We start from the raw sequence: 15,865 nt of genomic DNA, 5'->3' as shown, positions 1-15,865 counted from the left end.
CATTAAGCAATGATTTGGTACAGGCAAGCTAACTAGGATTACAAAAAAAAAAAGAGCAGAGGCAGTTAAAAATAAATAAGGAGGGGAAGAGAATATGGAATTGGGTGCAGAATTCAGCTGTTGTTGTCCGGCTGTGTATACACCGCAGATTTCAAGCAGTTCAGGACAAAACTACAGTGCTGTTTCCCACAATAATTTTAATTCATTAGCCCAACAAGATTAATTATTGCTGCTTTGGACAAATTGGACCCTTTAAATTTTTTTAAAAACCGAACACTTTGAAGCTTTCGGGCCTATGCATGGATAGTGTTCTATTTATCATCAATCCTTCTATTTTCAATGTTCCGGCAGGGAATGGTGCTTAGGTAGCCAAAACAGCACCACCCCCACATAAGGGAAGGGAGCAGGAGCAGCAGGCTTGGGGGGGACCCCAAAATTTGTCAGAGTACAAACAATCTAAAGGGCCAGAAAACCTGAAAGTGTGGGGGCAGGGAACACTCTCCCAAACAGCTCAGCAAGGACTAAGTGTGCTTAGTAGCTATGGAAAGCTAACTGACCACTGAGGGTGTGGGCAGATAATGGGGGCAGAAAAGTTATTTAGGGCAAGAAAATCCCATTTCCAAAAATTCCTTCCCTGTTTCTATAATCCTCCTTAGGCTGGGTTTTTGCAGTTCAGTACAACCACTTGTGGTCTTGTGCAGTTCTGCTGGATCAATTCAAGGAAGATCTAGTGCAGGTGTGCTGATGGGAAGCCCACAAGCAAGATGGCAGCAATCCCCACTTGAGGTTCCCGGCAATGGGGATTCAGAGGCATCCAACTTCCAACTGTGGAAGGAGAGCATAGCCATCAGAGTCGGTATCTGCTGATAGTCTTATTACCCTCTCTGAATTTAAAGCTATCCAAATTGGTGACCATCACTACTTCTTCTGGGAGCAGATGCCATAGTTTTAAACTATGCGCTGTCGTGGTGTGAAGAAGTACTTTCAGCATTAGGGCAGAGAGATGCTAGGAGGGCTCTGCGTTTCCATCTGTGTTGTGTTTACACACAGCTCCGAAACCACGAAGCTCTGCTCTCAAATATTTACCTGCAGCCGAGCTGAGCACCCCCACCAGCCCGCTCTGTCTGCCTCCCTTCCTATCTCTCCCTCCTTCCCCCCCTTCATACAACACTTAAGCACACAGCCTTGTTTATCCTACCGCTCTATATTCCTCTTTCCTGATCAAGAGATCCTTTGTCTGTCAACCTGCCTCTCTGCATGCCTCTCTGCCCTGTGTTTGCACTCATTACCACTGAGCCAAGCCTTCAGCAGGCGCTTGGTTTTGAGTGTGTGTGTGTGTGTGTGTGTGTGGCTAGCATCCAAGTACTTGGGGCATTTCCTCCCAAGAAAACTGAAGACTAGCTTTGGTAGGTCCCAGGTTAGATGGATCTCAGGCTTGACCTGAGCCAAGTTGATCATCCAAAAGTTTACACAAGGCCTGCACACTTGGAATATGTCAAAGAATCCTAAAGGGGAGAGCATGCACCGAAAGCCAATCTTATACCACCAAGTAACCACCCTCAGGGAGGCTAGGATGCTAGACATACGGACCAGCTTCAATCACATATTTTTCTTTTGAAAAAATTAAGTGCTGAGTTTGCATGGATAGGAATTAGCACAAGGACATGGATAGGAATTAGCTCAAGGGAGAGAGACCCCACCAATCCCTTTCAAAGTATCTGGGAGAAAAGCAAGGGCAAGGCACTTGTCTGCGAGCCAAACTGGTTTGTGAACTGAACTGGGAAAGAGGGAAGAGTCTTTTGCTGATGAGTGGAGCCACAGAAGGAGAAGCTGACTCTTCCCTGGGAGCTGGGGTTTAAGAAAAATGCTGGAGCCTTGTACTGGCGGGATGGGGGGGGATGGAATAATGTCAGGTTGACAATCCTTTTCCCAGTAGCCTTGGGACAGACAGACTGATAGGGATGAGAAGGGATGTCCCTTTACTCCAGTTAGCCCAGTTCCCACCATCCATGAAACCAGTTCCTGCCCCCCTCACACACACACTCAGCGGCAGCGGCAGGATTTCACAACCATGTTGCTGAGTTGCTGAACTTTGGGCAAGCGGCCAACGTAGTAGAGGATAGTCAAGGGTTCCAGTTCATGGGGGACGCAGCATGGGGCAGCCGAGGCCTCGGGGTTCAGCTTGTTGTACAAGGGGAGCACCTGCGTGATATTGGGATTGAAGAGAGAAGCCGTTAAGTTACGTGCCTTCTTCTCTAGTTCTGTCCCTAACCCAGAACCACCCTGAGGTCTCCTCTTTAAAGATGACATGCTTTCTTCCTTGCTGCCCAGATGCCTTGAACTCCTGTCTAGTGATTGGATTGGGGCAAACTGGATTCAGTTTACATTTAAAGGTGAATCTACCAAATTCACACTTCTTTTAAAAAACAACAACATGCCAACCAAAACTCAGTGCAGTTCCCCAGCCAAGCAGTGTGTACATTGGCGAGGGAGTGTGCATTTTTTTAAAAAGCATATATTACTAAAAGTAACATACAGTACAGGAATTATATTATATTATATTATATTATATTATATTATATTATATTATATTATATGCATTATATTTTAGGGGGAAAGAGCATGCAAACTTGTGTGTTTTCAGAGAAATTCAAACTGAATTGCAGGCGAATTTTCGTGAGGATTTCTTTTGCAAAAAAGAATTTGCAAACTGATGTGGAAAATGTGGGGAACTGAACATAGGTTTGGAAAAATGAAATGGCCCTCCAAGTGTTGTTGGACTCCAACTCCCATCATTCCCAGTCAGCAGGGCCAATGGTCAGAGAGGGTGATGGAAAAACTCATCAGCATCTTAGTGCGAATTTCTCCTAATAAACACATTTTTGTGTGCTATTTTGCATGCAATTGATTAGTGTGCAAATTTTGCAAACAATTTCCTCTAATATAACTCATTTTTGCATGTTATTTTCACTAATATATTCATTTTGTAGGCATTTTTGTAAACATTGGATGGAGATCTGAATCACAAAATTAGGAGAAGCGCAGTTCTCATCTTTTTTCAGAAAGTGCGAATTTGATAGATGTGGCAACCTAAATCAAATTTTCCCCATGTCACTATCTACAGCACGGGTGTCAAACACAAGGCCCGCGGGCCGAATCCGGCCCGCCAGACCTCGTCATGTGGCCCTTGTAGCTGCCGCCGACCGCCACCTTTTATTCTCGCTTTTTAAAAATTTTTGACACAAGAAAGCCGCCTCTTCAGCGCATGCGCGGCAGCCTACAAGCCAGAGAACGTCTGCCCTCTAGCGGCGCCGGCCGTTCTACACAGGAAACCTCCACTTTACATGTCCTTTACATAGTCCTACAGATACAACTGGCCCTTTGAGGGTGACCAAACTGCTGATGCGGCCCCCGATGAATTTGAGTTTGACACCCCTGATCTACAGGTTCCCCACCCCTTATGTAGCACATGACATTATATAGGGCCACCATGTGTTATAGCTCTCTGTCTAACAGTGAACTTAAATGATGAGTGGCAGCAGGACTGGGCCCAAAAGGAACAATTCAGAAACCAGAAACAAGTAGTAATATAGTCAGGGAAACCTTAAGAAGCTCAAAAGTACAAAAAAGAATAAAAAAACACATGGGGTACTGCCACCCCCCAAAAAGAAATAGCCCAAGCATGCTCAATAGACCTGGAATGTTGAGTATCATGGCACTTCCAGATGACCTTTTATTGAACATTCATCCTGATTTGCTTGGAGATTAGATGATGTCAGCTATTTATTGAGCATTCGCTCTGATTTATTCACAGGGAGGTTGGATAACAGTATTTGTCCCACACTTTCTAATGCACTTCCCTTGTCGCAAAACATCCAATCTTTTTGGGGAAGTAGGTTTGTTGCTTTCAGTCAACGATAACTGTACAACCTGAATTCTTGCCAATATCATGCCTAGCCCTGACCGGGTGCCAGGCGTGGAGTCCTCAGAGGCCAAACCGGACACCCCACAGGCCATGGACCTTGAGAAGCAGGTAGGACCCCCTGAGTCCTATGCCAAGGATCCCCTAGAGGAGTCCTCTGGGCTGATACCTGAGGAAGAACCTCTGGAAAGGTCAGAGGAGGAGGTAGAGTCTGGTCCTTAAGAGTGCCAATACCAGAAACTTCAGATACAGGCTGAAGAGCAATGGTACAGTATACATCTATGGACTCAGAGTCAGCAGACTACTTGTGAGTAAGGGATTCCTGCATCACAGGGGGTTGAACTAGATGACCCTTGGGGTCCCTTCCAACTCTACAATTCTAAGTTTCTATGTTTCTACTCATGAGTAAACAATCCCTACACTCCTTCACTGCCAGCAGCTGTGGTTAGAATGTGGTTTAGGAGACCAGATGGTATAAGGCTTCCTTCTTGAACCTTCCACTTGCTGGAAAAAACACAGGTCTCTGGTTCCTCACTCCTGACTCTGCTTATTCCTCCTTGCTGTGCTGTACCTTGTGGACTACCCTGTGATATTGCCCTTGGACTGTTTCTTGACCTGGCTTTTAGATCCTGGCTTGACCTTCTGGATTCCCTGTTTTTGACCTTGGTTTGTTTGGGCTACACTGCACCAGCAACCCTGTCTGTGCTAGTGAGGTACTTTGTTGAGAAGCTGGTATTTCAGAAACAAGGGCTCCCTGGAGTATGACATCCAGTATGTGACTACATCCCACCCAAAAATAGAGACAGTCTGAAAGGGCCCATGTTTGGAAAAGTAAACTGTGAGGAGGGTAGGGATGGAATGGAATGGAGTATCCTGGAATAGGAGCATATTTTCTTGCAGGTCTCCGCTGAGCTTCTGGCCCAACTTCACTGGCTGCCAATTAGCTTCTGGGCCCAATTCAAAGTGCTGGTTTTGACCTATAAAGCCTTAAATGGCTCGGGACCATAATACCTAAAGGACCACCTCTCCCCATATAGACCGTCCCAGACTCTGCGTTCATCATCTGAGGTCCTACTTTGTGTACCGCCTCCACATGAGATCCGGAGGGTGGCAACATAAGAATGGGCCTTCTCTGTAGTGGCTCCCTGTTCATTGAATGCTCTCCCCAGAGAGGTTTGCCTGGTGCCTTGCTTACATATTTTTAGGCACCAGGCAAAAGCAACCAGGCCTTGGGCTGATTAATATTCTGCAGCCTTTTAAAACGTAGTTATTGTTTTGCTTTAATTAGTTACAGTCATACCTTGGATCCTAAACGCCTTGGCTCCCAAACAAATCGGCTCCCGAACGATCAAAACTTGGAAGTGAGTTTTCCAGTTTTTGAACAATTTTCAGAACCCAAATGTCCGATGTGGCTTCCGCAGCTTCCAGTTGGCTGCAGGAGCTTCCTGCGGCCAATCAGAAGCCGCACTTTGGTTTCTGAACGTTTTGGAAGTCGGACGGACTTCCGGAATGGATTCTGTTCAACTTCCAAGGTACGACTGTACTTGTTTTTATCCTGTATTTTATTCTGTGAACCTCCCTGAGATCTTATGACTAAGGGTGGCATATAAATCTGAATAAAATAAAATAAATAAAATATTGTAATAAATAAAATATTGTAACTCAGGATAGATCCATTAAAATTAATAACTATGGATAACTTAGGTTAGGTCCAGGGGCCTACTCTGAGTAAAAATTAGTTGACTATCACCCGTTGAATTAATAACAAATATTCTTTCTCCCACTCCATGAGGTTCTATGTGAGCACAAAGGGTGGTAGAATTGGAGATCCCAGGGGTAGAATAATAGAACTGGGGTTGTCTACAGGCTGGGGGTTCGGGGAGGGACACCCACCACCTGCCCGCTTGTGTGGCCCTCTCACCATGTTGTACTGCGTGTCCATGCTCCATACGTAACGGCAGCTCCCTGCGCAGAAATTTGCCTTGTAGCCTTTGGGCTGGTGGATCCACTTCCACTTCAGATCCTTGCGGAAATCAATGTACAGGGTGCGCAGGCAACAGCCCTGGTCTGTACTCCTGGAGCAAGATGGAGAATTAATAAATAATAATAATAATAATAATAATAATAATTTTTATTTATACCCCAGCCAAGGCCGGGCTCAGGGCGGCTAACAAGCAATAATAAAAACAAGTTGAATGAATACAACTTAAAAACAAGATTAAAATACAACATTAAAATATTGAAACATTAAAATATTAATTGGGGGGTGAGTGCGAGTGGAGAGAAGGAATCAAAAAGATGGGGTCCATATACCAAGTAAACCAGAAGTGGGGGCACTTCCCTGTCTGGCCCTCATAAGTCCCTCCAAGCCACACCCCTCCCTGGCCTATCTTCACGACCGAAATATTTTTGCCTAGCTAGAATGTGTCTGTGAACTCCGATAACACCCCTTTTGCTTGCCTGAAAAGGGGTGTGCTTGCATGGGCGGGTGTGTGTGGAAAGTTACCTACTGTACACAGGCAAAATTTACATCCGTTGCCCCGCCCATCTTTTGCCTCTGGCCCTGCCCACCACTGGCATTGGGCCCTTCGACTGGAAAAGGTTTCCCAGTGTAAACCAATGGAACTCATGGCCACAGGACGCAGCAGTGGCTCGGGCGTGGGGGTGGGAGGAAGTAGGCAGCACTAGAAACCCAATGAAAGCAAAAGAAGCAGCAAATACAGTGCCCAAAGATTGCATCTTTATCAAAAACCGCCCTTGCGGAACAATGAAGTGTTCAAGCTCTGTGGGTTGAGGACGACGACAACCCTCCCTCAGGCTGTATTGATTGTTGTTGTTTAGTCGTTTAGTCGTGTCCGACTCTTTGTGACCCCATGGACCAGAGCACGCCAGGCACTCCTGTCTTCCACTGCCTCCCGCAGCTTGGTCAAACTCATGCTGGTAGCTTCAAGAACACTGTCCAACCATCTCGTCCTCTGTCGTCCCCTTCTCCTTGTGCCCTCCCTCTTTCCCAACATCAGGGTCTTTTCCAGGGAGTCTTCTCTTCTCAAAGTATTGGAGCCTCAACTTCAGGATCTGTCCTTCCAGTGAGCACTCAGGGCTGATTTCCTTCAGAATGGATACGTTTGATCTTCTTGCAGTCCATGGGACTCTCAAGAGTCTCCTCCAGCACCATAATTCAAAAGCATCAATTCTTCAGCGATCAGCCTTCTTTATGGTCCAGCTCTCACTTCCATACATCACTACTGGGAAAACCATGGCTTTATATGGAAAACCATGGCTTTATCAATACGCTGTATTGATAGGAGAACCTTATCCCTTGTCCCCCTTTGGGATAGGGTTGTATCTACTCAATTATAGAGAGGGCACTCTGCGTATCCTTAGAGGTGCTTTGCTTTTGTTAGAAATGTGGGGTAGAAATTTTTAAAACATATAAATGTTGACTCCGTGGATTTTATGCAGTTCAGTCTTAACACAGAGCAGACTCATTAAAATCAAGGATCATTACTAAATTGTCAATTTCAAAGGGTCTACTTTGAGTTATGGATGGGGAAGAGTTTAAAGGCAAGCTTACACTTTTCAAAGCAATTTGCAAGCCATGGGACTCTGAATTTGTATTCTTAATTTGTATTATTTGTACCCTGCCCATCTGACTGGGTTGCCTCAGCCACTCTGGGCTGCAAAAGATTCCTGCATTGTAGGGGGTTGGATTAGATGACCCCCATGGTACCTTCCAACTCTGTGTTGATTCTATGAAACAGAGCCATCCTTTGAAAGTCACACTTCTCCAACTTTTGCAATGCCTTTTAATGTGTAAACAAATGTAGATAAAGTGTGCATATAAATGCATATAATAGTCAACGCAACATACAAAATGGCATTATATCAGGGACATTGCTTTGCAAAAATGTGTATATTAGGCAAAGCTTCTTACAAATGTGCACGTTACAAGAAAAAAAATGCATGAACTGGTGTGGAATTGTGAGAGAACCAAACTTAAAATTGGAAAAATGAGAAGCTGAGAGGAAGTGAAACTGACAGATGCACCCATTCCCTACTCCAGGTACGACTTAGTTGGAGGCAAACCCATGTCTGGCGTTTAACGAAGAGGCATTGAAACAGGTGAAAAGAGGTGTTGTTAGATTTCATTTTATGTATGCATATAAATACATTTTACATTTTATTTTCTCTTAGGTTGCCTTTTAGGGCTAGATGGGTGTTTGCTAAAGGAGGGAAGGGCCACAAGAAGATCAAGAGTAACCACTAAAGGGTTTTTTTTCTGCCACTGAGTCACTTCAGGAAGACATACAGTCTCTGTGTTCACAGCTGGGATCATTCTGCCTGCCAGAAAATGGGGACTGACAGGAGATGGGGGTGATCACTATGTTCAGTTTCTGACATCCAGAAGTTCCCTTAAAAAGCACTGGATGGTCTGTTATACCCAGCATGATCACTCTCATTGAAGAGTGGAGATAGGCTGAATAAGGAAAAACCAACAAAATGTAAAAGGGTATACGGACTGTGCACCATCGATCAATCACTAAGGTCATTCAATTAATACCTTCCTCCTCCCCCTCCCTTCCCCAGCAGTCTGTGGAACTCCTTGAAACAAGGGGCGCTTCCAGATGGCCAGTTTATTGAGCATTCCATCCTGATTTGTTTGCACAAAGTTTGTGGGGAAGAATGCTATTTATTGAGCATTCATTCTGATTTGTTTGCAAGGAAGTTGGGCGACATTGCACCAAGCATGTGTGAGTTCCGCCCTTTCCAGTATGTACACTTTCCCATCATTTCTCGCATAGTAAAAAGTTGAATTGGTGGCGGGGGAGGTGGGTTTCTTGTGCAAGAGCTCTACGTCGGCTTTAATTGCACAGCCAGAATGTGCTGGTATGTGACTGAATGGCACCTGAACATAGCAGCAGGCTGTAAAAGCTGGATGAGACAGAATCATAGGTTTGTGGAGTTGGAAGGGATCCCCAAGGGTTATCTAGTCCAACCCCCTGCGATGCAGGAATCACAGCTAATGATCATTGAGATGGTGATGAGGAACAAGTTGCCCATCCAAGGAGGAGAACAGTTTAGGATGGTTTGCAGAAGCAATGCAGAGACTTAAGATGAGGTTCTGCATTTTAATACTTCCTAATTTGCACTTGCTGAAACAATATGTGAACCAAAACACAGTTATCCTTCAAAATTGGAACAGCTCTGAATTTCATGGTGTAATTCTCCAGCCAGACAATATACTGTATAAAAAAAAAATGCATCTACCGGGGAAAGTGTGCATTAAACTGTATATATTTGTGAACATAATATGCAAAAATACCTTGTGTTAGGGGAGAAATGCTTTCCAAAAAAAGAGCCTATATGTATACAGTGGTACCTCGGGTTACATACGCTTCAGGTTACAGACTCCGCTAACCCAGAAATAGTGCTTCAGGATAAGAACTTTGCTTCAAGATGAGAACAGAAATTGTGCTCCGGCGGCGCAGCAGCAGTGGGAGGCCCCATTAGCTAAAGTGGTGCTTCAGGTTAAGAACAGTTTCAGGTTAAGTACGGAACTCCGGAACGAATTAAGTACTTAACCCGAGGTACCACTGTATTGTGAGAAATCCATGCTGTATTGACAATGAATTGATAGAGTCATCCACGGTTCATTGAGACCAGTGGCACTTCTGGTCTCCCAAACCACAAAACACACACTCACTGTTAGGATGTTTAAGGGCCCAACACAATGTTGATATCTCTGAAGAGCTTTGCTTCCTCACCTGGCACAGCTGGGAGTGTTGGCTGACCTCCGACGCCGTCCCTTGGGTGGGGACTCCAACCGGTGGGGGGGCAGCAGAGTGAGGATCAGATGCGGAGCTTTGCCGCTGAGATCTGGGGGCCTTGCACGCCCTTTCCAGGCTTCCTTGATAAGATCGTCATCCAAGCCTGCGTGTGTATAGGAAGTAGCTGCGTGACTCACAAATCCAGGGGGGGAGAGAGGGTGGTCTGAAACCCCCACCCCACCCCGGTGTTCCTGCCTAGGTCCATACCTGCAAACCGAGCCTCCAGCTCCTCACTGTGGTTGGGGTTAATCGTGTTTCCAGCAGGGACGTAAGTGCAGCAGGGGCAATGCACTCCCAACTTGAAGCCCAGGTTTCTCTCTGGGGAAGACGATGCAGAGAGGAGAATTAAAATGGAGAATTTGGATCTCGCTGTCATAAAGCGCAGAAGCACTTATGTTGACCTTGCTACTTCTGTGTGCCTTTTAACAGCAGTCTGGCCCACACTGTAGAAACTGAGCCAGGGATGCTTTTCCCCATCCCTTCATCTTGATTCCAGGAAACATTTTCTCTGTGCCTGGCTGATGTTAAAAGGCACAGGTTCAAGGCCAGCACACACCATATGAAATGGCAATCCTATATGCCAGAGACAGTGGTGGCTGATGCCCATTGGGACTGGTAGGCCAAAAAGCCGGGAACCCAACAGTAGGTGGCGCCAGAGTAAATGATTGGCAGGGCCAACTCATTGTCCCATCTTCCTCTTCCCTGCTGAGTTCCTCAAAGGGCAGCACTGAGGCTAAGGAGGAGGAAGCTGGTTGCAAATAAGAAGGTGGGCAGGTGAGGACTGACTGAGGAGCAGGCCGATGTTGGTGGGGCAGTGCCCATGGGGAGCAGGGGGGCAGCTGCCTCTCCCCAGAGCAAGTAAAACAATAGAAATACTTAACTAACTGACCAATCACATTGGTTCTGCCCTCCCTAACAAAAGTCCTCCCCCCCCCAAAAAAATCCTGGCTACGCCCATGGCAGTGCCCCATGTGCCCTAATGGACCAAGCTCCCCTGGTTAGAGATGGGGAACCTTTGGCCCTCCAACTCCAGTTTCTATCAGCCCCAACCAGCACAAACAATGGCAGGGCTTATATAGGGCTGGGGAGATGGTTCAAGGCTGCTAAAAGAACAGGACGCTTCTCAGCTGAGCTGAGCTGGAAAAGGAAAGGGTGTGCCTAGACATGGTAGAAGCATCCCCTCATCTGTTGCAGCAGGTTGGTGTGATGACGGCTTGGGTAGGAGTGAAGAAAGGCCAGAAATAATAATAATAATAATTTATTATTTATACCCCGCCCATCTGGCTGGGTTTCCCCAGCCACTCTGGGCAGCTTCCAACAGAACACTAAAATACAATAACCTATTAAACATTAAAAACTTTCCTAATCAGGGCTGCCTTCAGATGTCTTCTAAAAGTCTGGTAGTTGTTGTTCTCTTTGACATCTGGTGGGAGGGCCTTCCACAGGGCGGGTGCCACTACCAAGAAGGCCCTCTGCCTGGTTCCCTGTAACTTGGCTTCTCGCAGCAAGGGAACCACCAGAAGGCCCTCAGCGCTGGACCTCAGTATCTGGGCAGAACGATGGAGGCTGCAGTTGACCACTAACAGATGTTGGGGAAATGGGGGCGGGCTGGGAAAATGCCAGGCAGATGGTAACCTCCCCCCTCCCTCAAATAATAATAATAATAATAATAATAATAATAATAATAATAATAATAATAATAAAAGGGTTGTATCCAAGTAAGTCCTGCTGGGAGGAGACCTATTGAAAATAATGGCCCTATGTTCATTAATTTCAGTGGGGTCTGCTGTGTGTGGGACTGAGGTTAGATACAACTCTGAATACTTTCCAAGTGAAGAATCTTCCCTCCATACAAATAGGTTTAGGAAGAGAGGGGCGCTCACCTCTTTTATCCAGCCACTGGCTGATGGTATCTGTGACATCAAAGGACACCCACTCAGCCCTATCAGTCGGGTGAAACGTTCGGCTTTCCACATAACGCTGGGTTGGTCCTGAAGGCTCTCTTGCCCGTATCACCTGGGGATGTTTTTAATTTTGTTTCATTAAAATATTACACCCTGCTTTTCTTCATACTGTCCCCAAGGCAGCTTATAAAATTTAAAACCAGAGGAAGCAACCATTTTGTTGGCATTTTATGGAGAAACGACCAGATTTCTGCTTCTCAAACCAATACACAAATTGTAACACACTGATCCTTTGAAATTTGCACATCTTTGAATTTTGCAGTGTAGTTCTCCATCCAACCAAAAGTGTGGGGGGGGATGTATATTTTAGGGGGAATCCACATGCATACATCAGTGGGAAAAAACCTAGCATACAAAAATGCCTTCTACTACGAGTAATTGCAATTAAAAATGTGTGCACTAGTCAAAACTGCATACAAAAACGGTGTCTATTAGAGAGGTATTCACAAATTTGCAATACGAAGAACTGTACTGAAGGCTGAGAAAATGAGAACCTAAAAGAAGCTGTCAGCAACGGATTTGTCCCTCTCTCAGGCACTTTAGGGCTCTGACCTGATACAACTCCACGCGTTGCTCCACCACACGCGCTCGGGGGTTTGGGACCCTGTAGATGCGCAGTTCGGCCTGAACGAGGCTGCTGAGGTTGCGCTCGGCGCCCGAGACGTCGAAACGCAGAAGGCGAAAGAAGGGGCTGGCTTGGGTGCTAGCGATGGAGTCTGCAGAGAGGGAGGAGAACAAAGAAGTTGACAGTATCATCAGAGGAAGAAGGTAAGAAAATGACCACTGCTCTTTTAACCTATTTTCATAGACTCGTAGAAGGATCCCAAGTCCAACCCCCTGCGATGCAGGAACTGCAACCAAAGAATCCCTGGCAGATAGTGGCAGACCTACACTTTGGGGGCCCTGAAGCCTGTCATGGGATCCTCCTTCGCAACCAGCAATGATGTCTGAGTAACCACTTCTGTCTTCTTCAATGGGGTTGTTCCACGACAGATCATGACACCTTTACAACATCTGTACCGTCAAACTTTGGGGTTATTGAAATGTATGCGCAAAAAACGAATCAATTCGAGTCATGCCACTCAAATTGAGTCTACTAGTTCTTTTTGTTCTCCAACATATTTCTTAAAGGTTTGGTGTGGTGCAAGCAAGTTTTTACTCTGAAAGTGTGGCCCAGAGGAAAAACGTTTTTGAACCACTAAATTAAATGTCGGCAAACAACCCTCTGCATTATCTGAGCTACCTCGCTGTCTTATGATAACCGTGCAAGGGGCAATGGCCTAATGTGAGTGAACGGTGATATGAAACCATTGATAGTCCATCAGCCCATTCACACAAACAAATGCGGTCACTAAGTAGAGAATAGGCACCTGTGGGTGGGTCCTTAGCATTTTTCCTCATTGCCTTCCAAGAACCTCTAAGAGTCCTGTGGGGGGTGGGGGGAGGCCGTGGCTCAGTGGGAGAGCATCTGCTTTGCATGCAGAAGGTCCCAGGTTCAATCTCTGGCATCTCCAGGCAGGGCTGCGAGTGTCCCCTGCCTGAAACCCTGGAGGGCTGCTGCCAGTCAGTGCAGACAGTACTGAGCTACATGGACCAAGGTTCTGACTCAGTATAAAAAGACGGTTTCCTACATTCCTGTGATTGCACCAATGGCCCACCTAGCCCTTATTTCCTCTCTGTGGCCAACCAGATACCACAGGAAGGGCATAAGAAGAGTAGCTTCTGGTACACTGCCTCTGGACATGGAGGCTCCATTTAGGTATAATAATAATAATAATAATAATAATAATAATAATTATTATTATTATTATTATTATTATTATTATTAATTTGTACCCCGCCCATCTGGCTGGGTTTCCCCAGCCACTCTGGGCGGCTTCCACAACGACAAAAAATAAACTAAGATGTCACACATTAAAAACTTCTCTGAACAGGGCTGCCTTAAGATGTCTTCTGAATGTCAGGTAGTTGTTTATCTCTTTGACATCTGATGGGAGGGGGTTCCACAGGGCGGGCGCCACTACCGAGAAGGCTCTCTGCCTGGTTCCCTGTAGCTTTGCTTCTCGCAATGAGGGAACCGCCAGAAGGCTCTCGGTGCTGGACCTCAGCATCCGGGCAGAACGATGGGGGTGGAGATGCTCCTTCAGGTATACTAGGCCGAGGCCGTTTAGGGCTTTAAAGGTCAGCACCAACACTTTGAATTGTGCTTAGAAACGTACTGGGAGCGTACGTATCATGACTCACCCTCCCAACAGACCTCTCCCCAGTCGTGGTTGCTCTTGCCATCCTAATGAATTCATCCTCCCCACAGTCTGAGCTTTGACCCAGGGCCATGTTGGCCGCTCCAAGGCTCAGCCATCTCCCACCCCTTTTTCATGCCCCTTACTGTCAGCGTGCCCGGCGGGCAGCATGTCCACCCGCCGCACTTCCTTGGCGTAGTACTCCTCTTCCTCGCTGCTGCTGCTGGCGCTCCGTCCGCCGCAGGCTGCCCGCTCCCGCATCAGCTCCCGTGTGCTGTTGTACAGCAACATCACCTCGGGGGGCGGTTGTTCGGGCACCCCTTCCTCTTCCTCGGGAGGTGTTGCCAGCTGCAGCTTGCTGAGGATTTGGCCTCGCACGGCCTGGACCCTCCGTGCCCGGGCTACCTCCAAGTCCAAGGTCTGGCAGGTAGAGAGTGCCATGGCTGTGCCACTGGGGCCCGTCACCAATGGCATGACCAGAAGCACCAGGAAAAGCATGTTTGGAGGGTGCCAGGTTCCACAAAAGCCAAAATAAGAGGGGGCGACAAACGGCTGCTCTAGGCTGGCAACCTAGCCCGCCTCAAGTCTGCCAGTTCTTCTGGACAACGCAGAGAGCCAGCTGCCCGTCCCGGTGGGGTTGGTCGCAGCCTGATGATGAAACAGTAAGTCTTGGTCCTCTCTCTGAAGGGGGCTGGGGAGCTTCTGAAATTCTCCCGACAAGCCCACAAAGACTTGGGAAGTCTTGCAGGAGTCCAAGGGCTGGTGCAAAGCTGGTTGTAGTCACGTGCAACGGGCGAACCAGGCCACCTTCTCCTCTGCGCCGTCGTCGTATTTGTGCGCCTCCGTCTCCATCTCTCTCGCCTCAGCCCTTTCTGCTGGGCTAGAAGCAGCAGAAAACAGCCAGGAGTTGCTCAGTACTCTCTCCCTCCATCGCCTCAGGAAACTGGGAGAGCCACTCAGAGACAAGCTGTCTCCCACCCTCCAACACCCCCCCAATCCTTCCCACACATCCTCCACCCCCTTCCTGCCACATGCTTTCGCTCCACAGAGCCAGCATTGATCGAGAAGGGCCCCGGAGCCTCGCAAAGAGGTCTGGACCGTGCACCCTGCCCAGACGCACCTCTTCCAGGCCTCTCCCGCTGCATCTTAAGCCTCCCTGGTGTTGAGGTGGCTCCTTTTCACGTTCCAGATTATTGGAACGTAGGCCAAAGTTTCAAATCACCTTTTTCTTTTGCTTTGAGTCAGGAGCTTCAGCTGTTTGTAGCAATGGGGAAATTGCTGGGCAATTATTATTATTTTTTGGGGGGGGAACCCCACACAAAATATATATAGATTAAAAATCTACCTATCCAAGTCCAACCAGTTTAAAATGGCTTGGGTATTGATCCCACTTGATCTAGGCACACACCCCACACACATGCACTCCACAGTTCCTCAAGAAAGGCGAAATGGTTTGCTAGTAAATTGCATGAAAGAGCAGTTTCTTACTGAAAGGGAGTGGTGTAAGAGAGTGAGAAAGAACCTGTCAAGGGTTTTGGTAGCAAACATACCTTATGAATTAATTTTTGACTCTTTCACTCACTTACAAAACACTCTCTTTTCTCTGAGAGCCCCTCCAGACATCCATTTTATTGTGCATTCATGATGATTTGTGCTCATGATGGTACCGGGGTGGTTAGACTCAATCCTTCTTCCAATACGCTTTGCACCTGCAAAAGTTTTGGGGGAGGCATTTATTTATCGTACTACTGAAATATAAGTATTTCTCAGCAACATTTTAAAAAAAAGCCATTCAGAGAACAAAACTCATCTTAAACCTTAAGCTAAACCCCAATACTACCTTAAAATGCCTGCTGGAATAAGAAAGTACAGTGGTACCTCGGGTTACAGACGCTTCAGGTTACAGACGCT

The 15,865-nt window shown here is 46.8% G+C and overlaps 1 protein-coding gene across 1 annotated transcript; it reads right to left on the bottom strand.

The window, feature by feature from the left end:
• Positions 1 to 177: 177 nt before the first annotated feature.
• On the bottom strand, positions 178 to 14,910 carry LOC310751765 (transforming growth factor beta-2 proprotein-like). The gene is made up of 7 exons (XM_083591378.1): positions 14,101 to 14,910; positions 12,267 to 12,430; positions 11,634 to 11,766; positions 9,958 to 10,068; positions 9,688 to 9,853; positions 5,844 to 5,997; positions 178 to 2,202 (listed from the first exon to the last, which is right to left on the bottom strand). The coding sequence occupies exons 1-7, from the start codon at positions 14,450 to 14,452 to the stop codon at positions 2,044 to 2,046; spliced, it is 1,239 nt and encodes a 412-aa protein (XP_083447504.1). The 5' UTR covers positions 14,453 to 14,910; the 3' UTR covers positions 178 to 2,043.
• Positions 14,911 to 15,865: the final 955 nt, after the last annotated feature.

This window comes from Podarcis filfolensis (assembly GCF_964270895.1).
Source record: "Podarcis filfolensis genome assembly, chromosome: 16".
In the NCBI taxonomy this organism is placed as follows: domain Eukaryota; kingdom Metazoa; phylum Chordata; class Lepidosauria; order Squamata; family Lacertidae; genus Podarcis; species Podarcis filfolensis.
Note: the sequence above shows the minus strand (reverse complement) of the source record. Positions and strands in the feature narration are given on the sequence as shown.